Raw genomic sequence first — 16,693 nt, forward strand, 5'->3', positions numbered from 1 at the left:
TAATTGACAGCTTTGGATAGAAAACACACTGACGTTTCCAAAACTGCAAAGATATTGTCTGAGTGCCACAGAACTGATGTTACAGGCGAAACCCAGATAAAAATCCAACCAGGAAGTGCTGCATTTTTTAAAACCGCCTCATGCCAATGATTCCTTATATGGCTGTGAATGAGCTACGAATGAGCTTACTTTTTCCACGTATTCCCCAAGGTGTCTGCAGCATTGTGATGTCTTTTTACGCATTTCCATTGAAGAATAGCCGTAAGGGACCATATATAGCAAGTGGTCACATGGTGTCTCCCACAGAAAATCTTGCGTAAAATACTGAGGTAGCCATTTTTCCAATCGCTTCTTATGAGAAACCAATTGCCTCGACGGATATATTATCGAATATATATGTTAAAAACACCTTGAGGATGGATCCTAAACAACGTTTGCCGTGTTTCTGTCGATATTATGGAGCAAATTTTGAAAAAAGTTCAGCGTTATAGTTGTAGCATTTTCCGGTCGATTTCTCAGCCAAGCATGATGAACAAACGGGAGCTATTTCGCCTACAAAAATAATATTTTTGGAAAAAAGGAACATTTGCTATCTAACTGGGAGTCTCCTGAGTGAAAGCATCTGAAGTTCTTCAAAGGTAAATGATTTCATTTGGTTGCTTTTCTTATTTTCGTGAAAATGTTGCCTGCTGCCAGCAGAGCCTAGCATAGCATTATGCCATGATAAACTTACACAAATGCTTACACAAATGCTAGCGTTGGCTGTAACGCATATTTTGAAAATCTGAGATGACAGTGTTGTTAACAAAAGGCTAAGCTTGTGTTTGAATATATTTATTTCATTTCATTTGCCTCCCATGTGGCGCAGCAGTCTAAGGCACTGCAGTGCTTGCTTGAAGCCTCACAACAGATCTGGGTTTGATCCCGGGCGGTGTCACAGCCGGCCGCGACCGGGAGACCCATGAGGCGACACACAATTGGCCCGAGTCTGTACGGGAGTTCCAGCAAGACTGTAACTACCAATTGGATATGACAAAATTGGGGAGAAAAAGCGGTAAAAAGTTTTAAAAATATATATTATATAAAAATGTATATATTGCATAGTAATACAAACACAAAACAGTTACCTACGCCTCGGCAGAAAAATGCCTCCTTTCAGGGTTTCCCAAACTCGATTCTCGGGACCCAAAGGGATGCACATTTTGTTTTAGGCCCTAGCACTACACAGCTGATTCAAATATTCAACTGATTATCAAGCGTTGCCCTATCTTCTATTGTGTCACAAGGCAGGGAGTCTTGGCATAACTTTTATATAACTATGGGTTAACTGTGAGAAAGCCCACATACACACTCTTGGTAAATCGTTCGTCTGATGACTCAGCTAAAAAAAAACAAGCTTCTTCAACTAAATTACCCTCTTTATCCCTGGCAGTCTTGGTGGTTCTCTGGCAGATTTACAGGGGCTTAACACATCATTTCCTGTTGACCTTTTCCCTCTCTATGAGGATGAACAACCCATTCAGAACTGCAGAAGCATCCCGAATAGCCCTTTACACTCACAGCCCCTGTCATCTTGTACACAGGTTAAAAATGGCAGATTTGGTCATTGAAATGTGCCTCAATTGGAACACAGTGGCTGTACATATGCTGTATATATGATGTCAGAGCTCAGTCTGTCCACTTTACAGGGCTGTATGGGTTTCAACTGAGCCATTCTAAATGTGTGTACCAAGCGCAACAAAAAGATGCCCCCATCCCCATTGTTGCTATCTGAGTGAGTACAATGCAGTAAATCGAGAGGAGTTGATGTGTTCTGAAAGATGAGACGTTGAGGATTATAATAAATACCGCTTTGATGTCATGCAAGCAAACCAAACACCGGTGAGTACAAATGTGCATTTCACATTTCAAAATTTTAACTTAATTTATAGTATAAACATTTATGATCGCTATGAATGATGTACAGTCAATAGAATGACATGCGTCATACCCTGGGTTGTCCTGAACAGAATGAGCCATATTGTGAAGAAAGTTAGTCGCGGAACACGCACTTGAATGCCCTCATGACTCCGTTAAGTACCTTGTGAAAGCCTAACACTGTAAGATCTGTAAAATACCATAAAAAAGATCGTATTCTATAATTTAACTAGTCATGTTGGCAATAGTTGAAATTATGCCCACCTGACCCAGATTAAGATTTATAATGGAATGTTTTTGCATTGAGTAAACAACAACAGCAATTATGTTATGGTGGGGATACAGAGCTGTGTTCCCGACAAAAAAACTACAATGTGCTTGTTTCAGTTCCTCAACAGCAAAGCTAGTAGAGCAAAAAAAAAGCCCCTTATATTTTAAGGTTCTTTCTTTCCTTGAGTCATAAAAGTGCATTAAAATTACGTAGGAACTGTGCCATTTGGAGAGATGTGTAGCCACTTGGAGAAACCATAGTTTTTTTCTTATGTTGCAACTACCCCACAATTTCAAGGAATATTCTTATTATATTACTGAATGTATCCAGAGTATTTTCAGATTTTGTTATTGAAAAATGCTTCAATAAGTACAGTGTAAAATGCACATAAAATCAACAGTGTAATCTTTGGTCTAATAATTTTCCCATAATCTCCAAAGTGCATTTTCTATTTATTCTGTTAGAAACATTTACATTTGGCCTTATCCATATATGCCAATTTCCATGAGTGTAAAGTAATCCTTCAGTCAATCACAGTGGACTGACTAGGGTAAAGATGAATGTATACTGAGGTATCAAATCTGGAAGATGTGTCTACACAGATTTCTCAAAAATGTATTATTAAAAAAAAGTTATTATGATTGTAGCTTTATAAATAATATTGTTTAATATATGCCATTTAGGTGACACTTTTATCCAAAATGACTTTATGAATACATTTTCTGTATGAGTGGCCCCAGCGGGAATCGAACACACAATCCTGAAGTTGCAAGCGCCATGCTCTACCAATTAAGACACAGAGGAACACATCTAAACTTTAGAAGCTTTCAGTTGAGGGCAAAAGTTGAGAGTAGTAGATGAGAAAAAAATATTTTGAGCATAATGAAGGATACTATGGCACTGATGCAATAGGAAAGGAAGCCCATTGGGTTAATACATCTGGGTTGTGTTCAGTAGGGCACACTGTCACACAACACTTTGCATTAAAAACAAACAAAAAAAACAGTGTTCTTATTGGAGAAGTTCAGGCACCTCCCCATTTTACTCTGTTTCATAACATTTTGTCCCTAATGACTGCATTGCAGATTTCAGCAGACAGATGTTTATATGGGAGAGTTCGAACCGTAGGTTATATGAGTTCAGTATTGTGAAGATATGCAGGGTCATGACTTCAAGTCAGAGGAATGCACCATTCTATTGGGTCCTCAGGGTCTAGCGCTGGCTTTGACAACGTCACGACTGGCCTTAACCCAGTTTCATTCATGACTTGGGGTCAGGCTGTAAAAACCATTTGACTGGAACTTGAACACAATAATCTGACAGACAAAAACACTGAGACCTGGTAGGGCCTCTGTTTTCAATGCATGGTCCTCTTGCTACCAAGAAAAACCTGTTTGTCCAACCGGAGGCAGACAAACAGAGACAAACAGACAGGCCCCGTTTCCCAGCCTTCTGTCCATCACTCACAGAGGGGAGAGAGAGAGAGAAAAAGAGACACTGGGAGAGAAAGAGCAAGAGAGAGAGAGAGTGAGCGACTAAAAGAGGGAGCGAGAGAAAGATCGAGACTGGGAGGGAGAAAACAACAGAGATAGACATTCGAAAGAAAGGAGATTTAGGTTGAGAGGAACAGGAAACTCATGGTGGAAAGGTTGTTGAGTCAGATGCAGATGACGCTCCACACATGGCCCATACTGTCTGAGTCACAGGTCACATGCACATGACGGGTGTAATGTTACACAAAGGTTTGTGCAACACCTGTGGCCAGGCAGTCACATTCATGCCACTCTCGGGAGCATAAGCAGAGGCTACCAAAGAGGTAGCAGAGACATGCACCTATATGGCCGATGTAGCTAGCCTAACTATCCTATCCACATCCTCACGAATTGTAATAAAATTGTAATCAATGCTTTTCATTTGCAATCACGACGGAAGAAAAACCGAAGGACGGACAATTTCTTGATTTCATTGATAACCACATTCAGGCAAGTCCAGGGGAAGAAACAAAACAACATTCCTGAATCCTGGTATTCCGAAAGGAAACAAATTATATTGGTGAATAAGAGCTCTGTTGGACTGGTCTGGTCACCTACTTCCACTGTGTATGTAGGGTGAAGTTGCCCCAATACGCAGATCTTGGGTCAATTAGCGTTTTCCCCAGATTTGGATTGGGGAGGGGAAGCTGATCTTAAAATGTAGGGTAAACTTCACCCCGGAGCGTATCCCACAGTCAGGTCTATAGAATTCATAGGGCTTTGGCTGCCAATACTGTGCCATTGTGCTAAGTCTGGCCTCGATAGTTAAACATTACGACACAGTACTACATTCAACACCGCTCCAATCAGTCAATGGTGGTGCAGAAATCTTCATGAGACCACTTGTCTGTGTTGGAGTTCGAGTAGTCTCCTGTTTTTCTTCAATCTTCCACTCTCCGATAATTTATATCGCCGGCTTGCATAGCGATATCCAGTCGGAACGCATTATCTTTATAAGGACACACCAGCTAACTTGTTACACACTTGTTTATTCTCAGGTGTTTGAAAAAGAGTGAATCCCCTAAAAGTTGGAATCAATATTTCCCAGTTTGGGCAGAGAATGACACGCCTTGATGACAAAGAGTCTTTAGTCAAGATGGTACCATTTTGCTGTCTCTCTCTCGCCTCCCCCTCTCTCTCCCTTGTTTTTTCTCTCTGCTCTTTTCACTGTTGCATAAATCACATGTCAGTTTAACTGTAATATCACACAGCAGCCAGCAGGGCTCCGGCAATGCATGCATTAGGTCAGACAGCAATTTGCACAGATCACATGCATCGGGGAATGGTTGTTTAATGTAAACAGTTGGTATTCAAGGCACAGCAAGCCATAATGTGTTTCTGCCACGCAACCAGGAGAGTTGCTGAAAGTGTAATCTGACAAATTAATTGTTTATCACTTCACCCCCATCTCCTGGGATGAGGTGGGAGGGGAGGAGGGAGAGGGAGTATGGATGGAGGTAGGTAGACTTTTACAAGGGGAATACAAAAGCACATGACACCTCATGCATGGCTGTGTCATCGGAAAAGAGGACAAAAAAGCCTTGACACCTGACTTGTCTGTGAAACAGTCAACACACACACCTTATGGCAACAACTCCAGACCTAGCCTCCCCTTGATGGAATGCCATGTCAGATAGGGCTGTGACGATACCAGTGCTGCAATATTTTTTCCATGGCAAAAAAGAAAACACGAAGCAGACCTAACTCTTTGGTCCTTCAAAACCAGGAAAATAAATAACTGACTCTGGATGAGAACATAATGAAGTGTGTTTCCGACATTAGGGGCTGTTTTCCTAAAGAAGTTAAATACACTTCGTGTTTTGTTTCCTTGTCGCGATACTGATATCGTCCCGGCCCTAATGTCAGAACAAAGAAAAAATGAGCAAATCACCAACTTTACTGAATTACTACAATTACCTAGGTATATTATAGTGTTACCCACAGATGACCTATTTCCATCAGAACTGTCATCATGATGCACCATACAGACTGTAAACACAAATCATCAACTAATTGGGGCATGTGTTATTTGAAAATTGCAACAGCAGGTACCAAGGGATATCCCACTGATTGTCCTCATAAACTCACGACGAACATACATTGAACAGATGATGAAGGTCACTGCCAAAGGTAATGGGATGCTTCCAGGTGCGATTCCCCCATCTCCCTCACACAACAACCCCCCCAATACACTATGACCACCCTTATCCATCTTTACAAGAAAGGGTCTATATTTGGCAGAATCATTTGAGAGACTTCAGATGATCTATGCTATATGTGAGGCAGAAGGCTAGAGCGCTTTGCTCCTATACTGCTCGCTGCCTACAAACCCCTTTTTGTCTGACTGGAATAGTACAGGACAAAGAAAGGGGTGATGTTATGCTTCTGATTGGCTACCATGTTTAAATGCCACCTTGTGGCGGTATCAGTGCACTTGCAGCCTTTCACTCGAGCAAGAGAAGCTTCGCTTTGCTGAGACTTGGGGAGAGAAAAATATTCACACACTCTTTGCTCCTCTCCAAGCGATGGACATATGCCACATAGAGGATGCCAGTACTGCTCTGGGACACAGTAGGGATTGTCTTACAGGTTTGAGGGTTGTTGCTGCTGTGCGTAGTGAGTCAGTACACAGTGGAACAAAGACAAGAGAAAGGGTGCATGAGAGTGACTGCTGTAGCCTACAGTGTGAAGAAGAGCTGATTGGAAGCAAGCATCAAACTATTTTCAGATGTGATAAGAGTCAAATTTAGACAAACAAGATAGGGTTTGAGGCTGTGGGAACCAGGTGAATAGTCATGATAGCAGGGTTGGTTTTAGTCTGCAAAGGAGACCTACTCTTTTGAACTGGATTTTCCTGCAAATGACTATAGGTTAGTTTTGAGACTATTTTTCCAGTTGATAGTGATGTATCCTAAATAGGTAGACAAAGGTAGAAATATGCAATATACTCCTTTGTATATTTGGGTATTATTCTACACACTTTCTAATATTTTAATGAGCTCCACCACTAAAAAAGTACAGCACAGCAGAGCTCAGTAGAGTAGAGTACAGCACAGTAGGGTTCAGTACAGGAAGGTCAAGTAAAGTATAGTTCATTACAGTACATTATAGTATACTCAACTCTACTGTACTCCACTCTATTCTACACTACTGTACTGAACTATATTCTACTTTTCTTTATGGTACAGTACTGAACTATACTTTTCTTTCATGTGCTGTACTGCGCTCTACTCTACTGTACTTTATTGTCCATACTTGTGAAACATAGACGTTAGATGTTGACATAGATGTTTGGGCCAAATGAAGCCCGGTCCAGACGTTCCTTGGATGTTGGAATCAAGGCCAGGGCGGACTGACCAAAGAGCTGGGAGAGGTGGCATTAATTAGAGAGAGGGGCTGTCTAGACTGTTCACACTCTTGCTTTGACCATCAGATGATAGAAAGAGAAAGAAAATGGTTGAACATGACAGTACTATGCCAGTGGAAAGTAGATGGCCCAACTTTGGCTTGTGACTTCCCATTGTAGCTAGCAATTTTTCGGGAAATTTTGTTACCGATTTTAATCACTTACTAATTAATAAACAAAGTCGATATTAGTAAAAACACTAGAACTGATTGATAGGTCTACCTTTACTTCTGTGCACTTTCATTATCCTCCCTCCTCACGAGGGAGATAAATGAGACAATATCTTCAAGATATGTTTTGATGTATTTCTAATATCTTTTAAAATTTGTGGTATTTTTTTTACAAGACTCCTTTTCCTTCTGTCTGACAAGAATTCAAAACCGTTTCTTATTTGTATTTTTTGGGATGGAAAACAGTTGAAAAATGTATATTTGCCTTAATTTCACAAAAATACAGACTCAGCTTTCATTTGACACCCAATTTGTCATGCGCCTCTGTGAACTTTACATGTTGGTGCTCATGGGTCCTTTTACATGGAAATGGCCCTATAGGCATATTGTCTGGAGACACACTCTTTACTCATAAATGTAGCATGATAAATTACACGTACAAAAAAACATGATAAACATGTTTAGTTGATAGGCCTATAATAAAATGACGTATGACAGATTGTGTGTACATGAAAAACATGACTTTGCAACATAAGAAAATGTATCAACATCACTTACCTGTGCAAAATAAAGATTGAGCAGACACAGAGTGAAAAATTGGAGGCATACTGGAAAACAGTACAACAGCCAGTAAGGCAAAGGCTGCAACTGGTTTGCTTGGACAACGTTCTTGAAGTAGAATGAAAATAATGTAGTCCTTAGCGCTGACCACAGCAAACAGAGAAAAAGAAAGACACTCTGGTAGCTGAAGCGCTTGTGTTCATAACGCAAAATGAGCCAAAGTTGCAAGTAAACAAACACAAAGAGTAGCGAATATAGGATGGTATAAACAATGGTGAGTCCGAGCTCCACAGACGGAGGAACCGCAGCTCGAATCGGTTCATCACTTGAGTCCGTTACAGACGTGAAAACACTTAAGCTGACCTGGTTTTCTTTCAACAACATAGCGAACGGATAAGTGTAACAACAACGACTTAAATAAGCATATCTAATGTTTTATTCTAATATAGTAGAATATCCAGTTTTTGATGTATTTTCCACGAATTTGGTATAATTATTTTTTTTGATGTCCACTCAAAAACAAATGCACGAGCTTGATTACACTAACTAACTAACCACCTACCGACATAAATCCGAGGGTTAACGACAGAACGGATGACTTAACAGCTATAGGTATAAAACAGATAAACAAGAAAACCCTCCAGCAAAGCAGCTCATCTGTGCAAAAAAACAACTCAGGAAAAAAAGGGGACGTGAAGTAAGGGAGAGAGATCAGCTGAGTGAAGCTGCAGTTTTAGAGCCCGCCTACTGACCAATAAGCTGCAGCCTTGAACTAGCTCTCTTCCAACGCCATCTTGGCTCCCTTTCCATCACACATTGTGTTGAAATCACTGAAATGCCTCGCTTTAGAACCACAATGGTGTCCTTTTCAGTCCATGTCGCCTTGTATAGAGTTTTCTCTCCACCCACTATTTCAACATTGGGTAGTATGGTACCCAACCCTCCAGAATCCTTCTTTGTGATTGGCTTGCAATGATGTCAGCTCTGAAGGCGCAGGCCCCTTAATTTTCGATTGGCTGTCAACTGCTTTTAAAAATCCATCACTCTGATTGGCTAGTTAGGTGGGACACAGGAAGATGAAACAGCAAAAATGTTCTAGCATCCCTCTTTCATTTGGGTAGTTTAGCTACATAATTGAAGTGAAAAAAAACTGCTCGTTTACCAGGTCGTGTAAGTTGTCTAAAAGCTAGTTATATAAAATGCTTCTGCAATGTATTAAGAGTGCCCATATCATGGTCATGGAATTTAAAATGGCCTTTGTCTGGCTACTTTAGCTAGGTAACGTTAGCTGACTAACGTAGCCAACGCGTTATGCCATAACAGACTTTTGCCCAGCTTGCATCGGCGAATGTAACTTAGTCCATTCTTTTCTACTAGATTTTGTCGGTTCAATTGAACTGTTAGGTTCGATCCTTCATCGACCATGGCATGGTTCATGTGTGTCGTCATACTTTTGCTCTGCTCAAAAAGTGAGCAATGCACCACTGGAAATGCCTCAAAACTCATTGAACACACAGCTGCCCATTTTTTCGAGAAAATGCAATCAGGAAAGATGTATTTTATATACTTTGGAAAACAAGGTAAGTGACATTAACAGGTGAGGAAAAATATGAGCCCCCCAAGATGCCCTGTAGACTTGCTGGTGGACATATTGCACCGAATACTCGTAACAATTGCAGTTCACGACCCTTGCTCAGGTAGGGACATTAATCTCCCCAACGTGTCTGGAAGTCCCGGGTTCAAGACTTGCAAGGGGTGTTGCACTAGCACCATTTGCTAAATTGGTGTCAGGAGTTGGATGGAACCCTTGAGGCCCTCGATAGTGCAACACAATTGCACTTGCTTGTCTCAAACCAGGGTCTCTCAGCCTGCAGGCAAACCTGCTAGCCACTGCTCTAATAGGCTTAACTCGCTCTGAGATTGTAATGAGCCTACCTAGGTATGGGTTAATAAAATACTGTGGTCCTTCTGTAGCACAGTTGGTAGAGCATGGCGCTTGTAACGCCAAGGTAGTGGGTTCGATTCCCGGGACCACCCATACGTAGAATGTATGCACACATGACTGTAAGTCGCTTTGGATAAAAGCGTCTGCTAAATGGCATATATATTGTAATGACCCTAGTTAATAATTGCCATACCACCTTCCCCATGGGGATACCTGAAAAAAAAAAATACATATATATATATAACTGGGATTGTGACTATTGGTTAGGGCATTTGTCATTGGGTTCACTGCTTGTTTACTTTGTGCTATTTCCTTGTTTCATTACAGTATGTTTTCCTTTTTGAAGTGCAGTTGAATAATGTATTTCACACAATTGTTTACTATTAACGTTGGTGCCTTCTAACCCCACAGACTAATTCAATTTATTTTTCTTTTTGATTACAAGTCAATCCAACCTTAGGTCTCTTCATTGAACAGCTGGAGAAGTCTGCAGATGTTCTAGAAGATTACGGTATTTCAGTTGCTAAGGTAACCACATCTTTATCCCTTGATTTACTCCAAGCACCACTGGCTTTTGCTGAGTTAATGTTACACAAGGAGAAATTAGATATTGATGGGAACCTTGGGAGGTTGTAGTGGTATTTAGATATATTTTCATATCTGTCTTATAAAGTTTTATTTTGACATCACTGGAGTACTGGATTGTTTGAGAACACAGCATGTTGTTGATTCTACTTGCAAATTGGAGCAACTTTTGTTCATTCCACAAGTAAGACAAATCCTCACTGGCTTATTGTTACGATAAGAAATAGTATGGGTTTTTGAAAGGACTATTGTTGTCGGCTGTAGTATGCATTGCTGGCTGCCAAAGGCCTCCTGTTAGAGAGACCCGGACTTCAGGTATTCTCTTTGACCACTTTTTGATCAACTTTGCACTACAAGTTCACTTATGTGAAGAGCAAAGTAAACAAACATCTGTTTAGAATGAATTGTTTTCATTGTCTATGCATGTTTGCAGGTAAATTGTACTAATGAACACATAGCAAAGTACTGCACTGGAGAGAAGCTGATGAAAAAAGTTTATTTGTTCAGGTGTGTATTGTATATCCATTGTGGATCTTAAGCAGCTTGATTAAATATTGTGCTAACAGTACATGCATATTACACCTAATACAATGTCATTTTAGAATGCATCTTATGGTTTAAGATGTACAGATGTTTCTCACAAATGAACACAACTATTATATTATTTGTTGTCTTGCAGGGGTGGCAATGTCCTGAAGAGTTTCGACACAGACACAGTCTTCGACGTGAACGCCATAGTGTCTCACGTTCTCTTGTGAGTATAAAGAGTTTGTTAACATTTCCCCTAAACACTGATACAGGGTTAGATATTGTATAACCTCTGTAGTGGTTGAAGGGGCAATCAGCAGTTGCTTGCTACATCCATTTTTGGACATTTGTAAACATTTATGATACAGTACGTACCCATTTGATTCTTATATTCTTGAAGAATATGACTTATAAATGCCTCATGAGCTTAGTTTTTAACTGTTGTATCCATACAAATCAAAATAAGCTTCTATTCCAATGTTTGTAAATCAAATAAAAAAATGCTGTATAGCTTCAAAATATGGTTAAAACAATAATTGTCCTTTCATGACTGAATTTCAGTGACTACATTTCTCCAGACCCATCTCTCAGCTTTTTACTGAAACAGTGACGGGGATAACGCTTTGTTTCAACTGCAGGTTGGCCCTTTAAGGGTAGGGTAATCTGATCCTAGATCTGTGGTTAGGGGCGACTTCTACCTTGAGCTGGGAGCGCAGTAGCTCACCTAGGGGTCAATCGATGTACAACTCTCACCTTTGGAACTCTTGCAACTCAGTCAGTCGGTGCCTGCCGAGTCAGTGTCTTTGTAGATGGTGTCTCCAATTAACAAATAATGGAGACAACTGATGGGTTATTTAAGCTAATCCATACTTTGAGCTAGGCTTTAGGCAGCTCCTCGCTTCAGCAGAAGCACTGTAGCCTCACTGCTAGGAAGAGGCTTTGACAGACCTATGACAGACCCGGGGCGGCAGGTAAACTAGTGGTTAGAGCGTTGGGCCAGTAACCAAAAGGTTGTTAGATGGAATCCCTGAGCTGACGGTAAAAATCTTGTAGTTCTGCCCCTGAACAAGGCAGTAAACCCAAAGTTAAATAAATAAAATTAGTGTATCAACAAATGACCGGTCACTTTAAAGGGTGACTGCACTTCTGTATTTGGCCTCGTTTTAGATTTGGTTCATTAACCAAAGGCAACCCAAATTTACCAAACACATTATGATTGGGTCATCTGAATTGATGTTTACTTGTGTGCTGACAGCTGTGGGCAGGTTTGAAACTAACCCAACCTTCATTTACGTTGTGATGCAGTCACAACCACAATTCTCACAACTGTTTTGGACGAGACTGACTTTATGACCAATATTATCCTATTTACACTTTAGTCAATTTTGACAGTATAATAAATGCTTCTAGGCTGTTTATAAAAATATATATATATATATTATAAGTTGGTTTTTAGGGCCAGTTGCTCTTTAATTGAACATGTATGACATAGAGTACACTAACAAATGACATACCATTTTTCATTTGTGTGTACATAATGAATAGATCCTCCCACACACTTTGCTTGCAGAGTCTCTATTATTGATTGTGCTATTTTGTGACACACAGTCAATAAATAATACCCATTGAAAGCACTGTATGAAGGGACTTTTTAAATTAATTTGAACTATTGTAGGGTTGAGTAAATCTTGGTTACTGTTGCACAATGGAACATGAACATGTACGAATGCATTTCACTCATTTGTCTACCGTAACCTGCTAGGCGAGGGAATTTATTTATTGAATGGCCATATATGTAATGTAATGGTATGTATGTGACCTGTCCCTCCCTCAGCACTGTGCTTTTTGACGAGGTGAGGTACGTCCATACAATTGCTGAGCTACAGTCAGTGGAGAGGGCAGCTAAAGGCAAGGCTGATATTGTGCTAGGCCATGTCCAGGTCTTGGGCTTACCAGGTAAGGTCCAGTCTCCCACACTACCTTAAAAGGTTAATAATAAGGAAGGAAACCACAAAAGGTGCATCTCAATTAGTCTCAGGTTTCCTCATCTCAGAGGGCATATTGCTTTCACCCAGCCTGGGTTTTTAGATTTAAGAGAAATCCATTTGACTATTGACTTGTTGCCAAGGATGAATGTAGTTTTCATATCATACATTTCTTTATATCCAAAGCTATAGAAAATGATTTCGCTATTCAACCCCTTGGTTCCATTTTCGTACAGCCTAACACTTTGTACCAACTTCTCTGAGTTTTGTCATTCGGTGTAACCTTCACGTCCCTGTCATTCTATCCAGAGCACCGAGCGTTGATGGAGACAGCATTTGTGTACGGAGTCAAGTACCAGTTTGTGCTGACCACAGGAGGCCCAGTGCTGACGAACATGGGGTCAGTGTTCTTCCATCCATAGTCCCCTCGGGAACCCCAGGGAGAGGCCACCTCTCCCCAGTCACAAGATAATGCTGGGTTGTGTTCAGTAGGGAACAGTGTGGCAAAACAATTTAAAGGAAAATAGGTTTGTGCAGTAGACCGTGTATTATTTGGAAAAGTGTTTTTATGAATGGGAATATTTTTAAGTGAAACACCTGAACTTTTTCATTATGACGCTCACCGGTAATTCCCAGTCACATGGTGTTTGTTTACAAGCACACAATGACAAGAGACCCGAGTCACTTACTGTCCGTTTATACTATACAAGCGTCACTCCTCCTAATGTGGGTGCTAGGTAGTTCTACTTAAACTCAGAAAAAAAAGAAATGTCCTCTCACTGCCTCACTGTCAACTGCGTTTATTTTCAGCAAACTGCACATGTAAGTATTTGTATGAACATCACAAGATTCAACAACTGAGACAAACTGAACAAGTAACATAGACATGTGACTAACAGAAATGGAATAATATGTCCTTGAACAAAGGGGGGGGTCAAAATAAAAAATAAGTCAGTTTCTGGTGTGGCCACAAGCTGCATTAAGTACTGCAGTGCATCTCCTCCTCATGGACTGCACCAGATTTGCCAGTTCTTGCTGTGAGGTGTTACCCCACTCTTCCACCAAGGCACCTGCAATTTCCCGGATGCTTCTGGGGGGAATGTCCCTAGCCCTCACCCTCTGATCCAACAGGTCCCAGACGTGCTCAATAGGATTGAGATCTAGACTCTTCACTGGCCATGGCAGAACACTGACATTCCTGTCTTGCAGGAAATCACACACAGAACAAGCAGTATGCCTGGTGGCATTGTCATGCTGGAGGGTCATGTCAGGATGAGCCTGCAGGAAGGGTACCACATGAGGGAGGAGGATGTCTTCCCTGTAACGCACAGCATTGAGATTGCCAGCAATGACAACAAGCTCAGTCCGAAGATGCCATGACACACCGCCCCAGACCATGACGGACCCTCCACCTCCAAATCGATCCCGCTCCAGACTACAGGCCTCGGTGTAACGCTCATTCCTTTGACGATAAACGCAAATCCGAACATCACCCCTGGTGAGAAAAAAACACTACTTGTCAGTGGAGAGCACTTTTTGCCAGTCTTGTCTGGTCCAGCGACGGTGGGTTTGTGCCCATAGGTGACGTTGTTGCCGGTGATGTCTGGCCTGCCTCACAGCAGGCCTTACAAGCCCTCTGTCCATAATCGGGTGAGAGGCTGGGCTATCTGAGCACTGATGGAGGGATTGTACATTCCTGGTGTAACTCTGGCAGTTGTTGTTACCATCCTGTACCTGCCCCGCAGGTGTGAAGTTTGAATGTATTGATCCTGTGTAGGTGTTACACGTGGTCTGCCACTGTGAGGACGATCAGCTGTAGCGCTGTCTTCGATGTCTTACAGTACAGACATGGCAATTTATTGCCCTGGCCACATCTGCAGTCCTCATGCCTCCTTGCAGCATGCCCAAGGCACATTCACGCAGATGAGCAGGGACCCTGGGCATCTTTCTTTTGGTGTTTTTCATAGTCAGTAGAAAGGCCTCTTTAGTGTCATAAGTTTTCATAACTGTGACCTTAATTGCCTACCTACCGTCTGTAAGCTGTTAGTGTCTTAATGACCGTTCCAGAGGTGCAATTTCATTAATTGTTTATGGTTCATTGAACAAGCATGGGAAACTGTTTAAACCATTTACAATGAACATCTGTGAAGTTACTTGGATTTTTACAAATTATCTTTGAATGACAGGGTCCTGAAAAAGGTATATTTATTTTTTGCTGAGTTTATTTACTGGATTAGCTGACAATGCTGTTGAGGTTGGAAGCTATGGTGCGCTTTGATTGGTCACTCGCGTCACATCGGAGGATTTGAATAAACTTTAATCCTGCCCTGTTCAGCTCCCTCGCCTATGCTCGAATTGCTAATCGGTCTCCCAGCTCAGTCTGCTTCTCTCGCTTTCCTTCCATTGAAAATGAATGGATCCAATGTTTCACCATGCTATGCTGCTTCCTAGTGTAAACGCGGAGTCACGGTTGTGCGCCAGGTGATCTACAGTGGTTCATCCGTTAAAAGTTGCAGTGTACTGTGGCGCAGGGTGCTGCAGAATTCTATGGCACGTTATTTAAGCGTGAACCACTGGTACCGTTAATGCGAGTTAGTGCTAGTTTGACAACCAGAGGGCATCTTTGAGAAGCATTTGATAGCCTTCAATAGTGGCTGTACTAGAGAATTTAACATTTTTTTAAGCACATAGTATTTGGGACTGATTTTAAGAAATTGTAATATTATGGTGTTTCTATTCTATGAAAAAAACTCTTCCTTTCCGTTTCTGAAAATATGGCGCTGTACAGTGTGACGGTCGGGAGTACAGTACTGGGCTATTTAGCTAAAGAATCCCCATACTGGGCACGTGGGAGACCGGGGTTCAATTCCCAGACGGGGAGGAAGGAGTAGGCTGTCCTTGTAAGTAAGAATTTGTTCTTACTAGACTTCTTACTAGAGCTGACAAGGTACAAATCTGTCGTTCTGCCCCTGAACAGGCAGTTAACCCACTATTCCTAGGCTGTCATTGAAAATAAGAATTTGTTCTTAACTGACTTGCCTAGTTAAATAAAGGTTACACTAGGAGCACAACATTTTTATTGTATAATTGTAGTCTAATCAATACCCAAACAGAGATTCAGTGAAAAATTGAATTGATCTACGTTGTATTAGTTTGAACGTGCAGACTGGCACTAAGAACAGAACAGGGGGAATGTTTAGTCAGCACAATTATTAGTGCAATGCCCCTCAAAGTGTTGCACGGAACTCAAACCAACTGTGCACATGTGCCATTGCATAACTGTATTTTGTCCCCCCACAACAAACATGTTAAAATATCAAAACAAACTCTGAACCAATTATATTAATTTGGGGACAGGTCGAAAAGCATTAAACATTTATGGCAAGCTAGCTAGCTTGCACTTGCTAGCTAAATTGTCCTATTTAGCTAGCTTCTGTTGCTAGCTAATTTGTCCTGGGATATAAACATTGAGTTGTTATTTTACCTGAAATGCACAAGGTCCTCTACTCCTCCAATTAATCCACACATAAAACGGTCAACCGAACTGTTTCTAGTCATCTCTTCTCCTTCCAGGCCTTTTCTTCTCTTGACTTTATATCGCGATTGGAAACTTTCAATAATTGAATAATATAGATTTCAAAATGTATTTTGCGACTGGAGTGGTGTAATCAACCTGTTACTCTGTGCTACCCAGGGTGGGGGTCCACCCCTCCCTCCTCCTCCCTTCCCTGTGGGCTAGGTCGGTCTTCTGTGCGCAGCTCTGCTGCTCGTCCCCTCGAACCTTGCGCGCGTT

General features: G+C 41.3%; 2 protein-coding genes across 5 annotated transcripts in view; one reads left to right on the forward strand and one right to left on the reverse strand.

The window, feature by feature from the left end:
* LOC118362800 (G protein-coupled receptor 137Ba-like) overlaps window positions 1-8,572 on the reverse strand; it is a 38,541-nt gene extending 29,969 nt beyond the window's left edge. Inside the window, exon 1 of one of the 2 annotated variants that reach the window (XM_052510634.1) lies at window positions 7,855-8,572. In XM_052510634.1, the coding sequence (XP_052366594.1) occupies window positions 7,855-8,241 (387 nt within the window). In that variant the 5' untranslated portion in view covers window positions 8,242-8,572. The remainder of the gene's footprint in view (window positions 1-7,854) is intronic. The other variant, XM_035743420.2, reaches the window with a different exon arrangement.
* Window positions 8,573-8,905: 333 nt separating this feature from the next.
* Window positions 8,906-16,693, forward strand: part of txndc16 (thioredoxin domain containing 16) — a 48,475-nt gene continuing 40,687 nt past the window's right edge. Inside the window, exons 1-7 of one of the 3 annotated variants that reach the window (XM_035743419.2) lie at window positions 8,906-9,027; window positions 9,235-9,437; window positions 10,248-10,330; window positions 10,821-10,894; window positions 11,067-11,141; window positions 12,750-12,871; window positions 13,210-13,300. In XM_035743419.2, the coding sequence (XP_035599312.2) occupies window positions 9,281-9,437; window positions 10,248-10,330; window positions 10,821-10,894; window positions 11,067-11,141; window positions 12,750-12,871; window positions 13,210-13,300 (602 nt within the window). In that variant the 5' untranslated portion in view covers window positions 8,906-9,027; window positions 9,235-9,280. Of the gene's footprint in view, window positions 9,438-10,247; window positions 10,331-10,820; window positions 10,895-11,066; window positions 11,142-12,749; window positions 12,872-13,209; window positions 13,301-16,693 lie in introns of all 3 variants that reach the window. The other 2 variants (XM_052510625.1, XM_052510626.1) reach the window with 2 other exon arrangements.

Source organism: Oncorhynchus keta, unplaced genomic scaffold, assembly GCF_023373465.1.
Source record: "Oncorhynchus keta strain PuntledgeMale-10-30-2019 unplaced genomic scaffold, Oket_V2 Un_contig_5916_pilon_pilon, whole genome shotgun sequence".
Classification (NCBI taxonomy): Eukaryota; Metazoa; Chordata; class Actinopteri; order Salmoniformes; family Salmonidae; genus Oncorhynchus; species Oncorhynchus keta.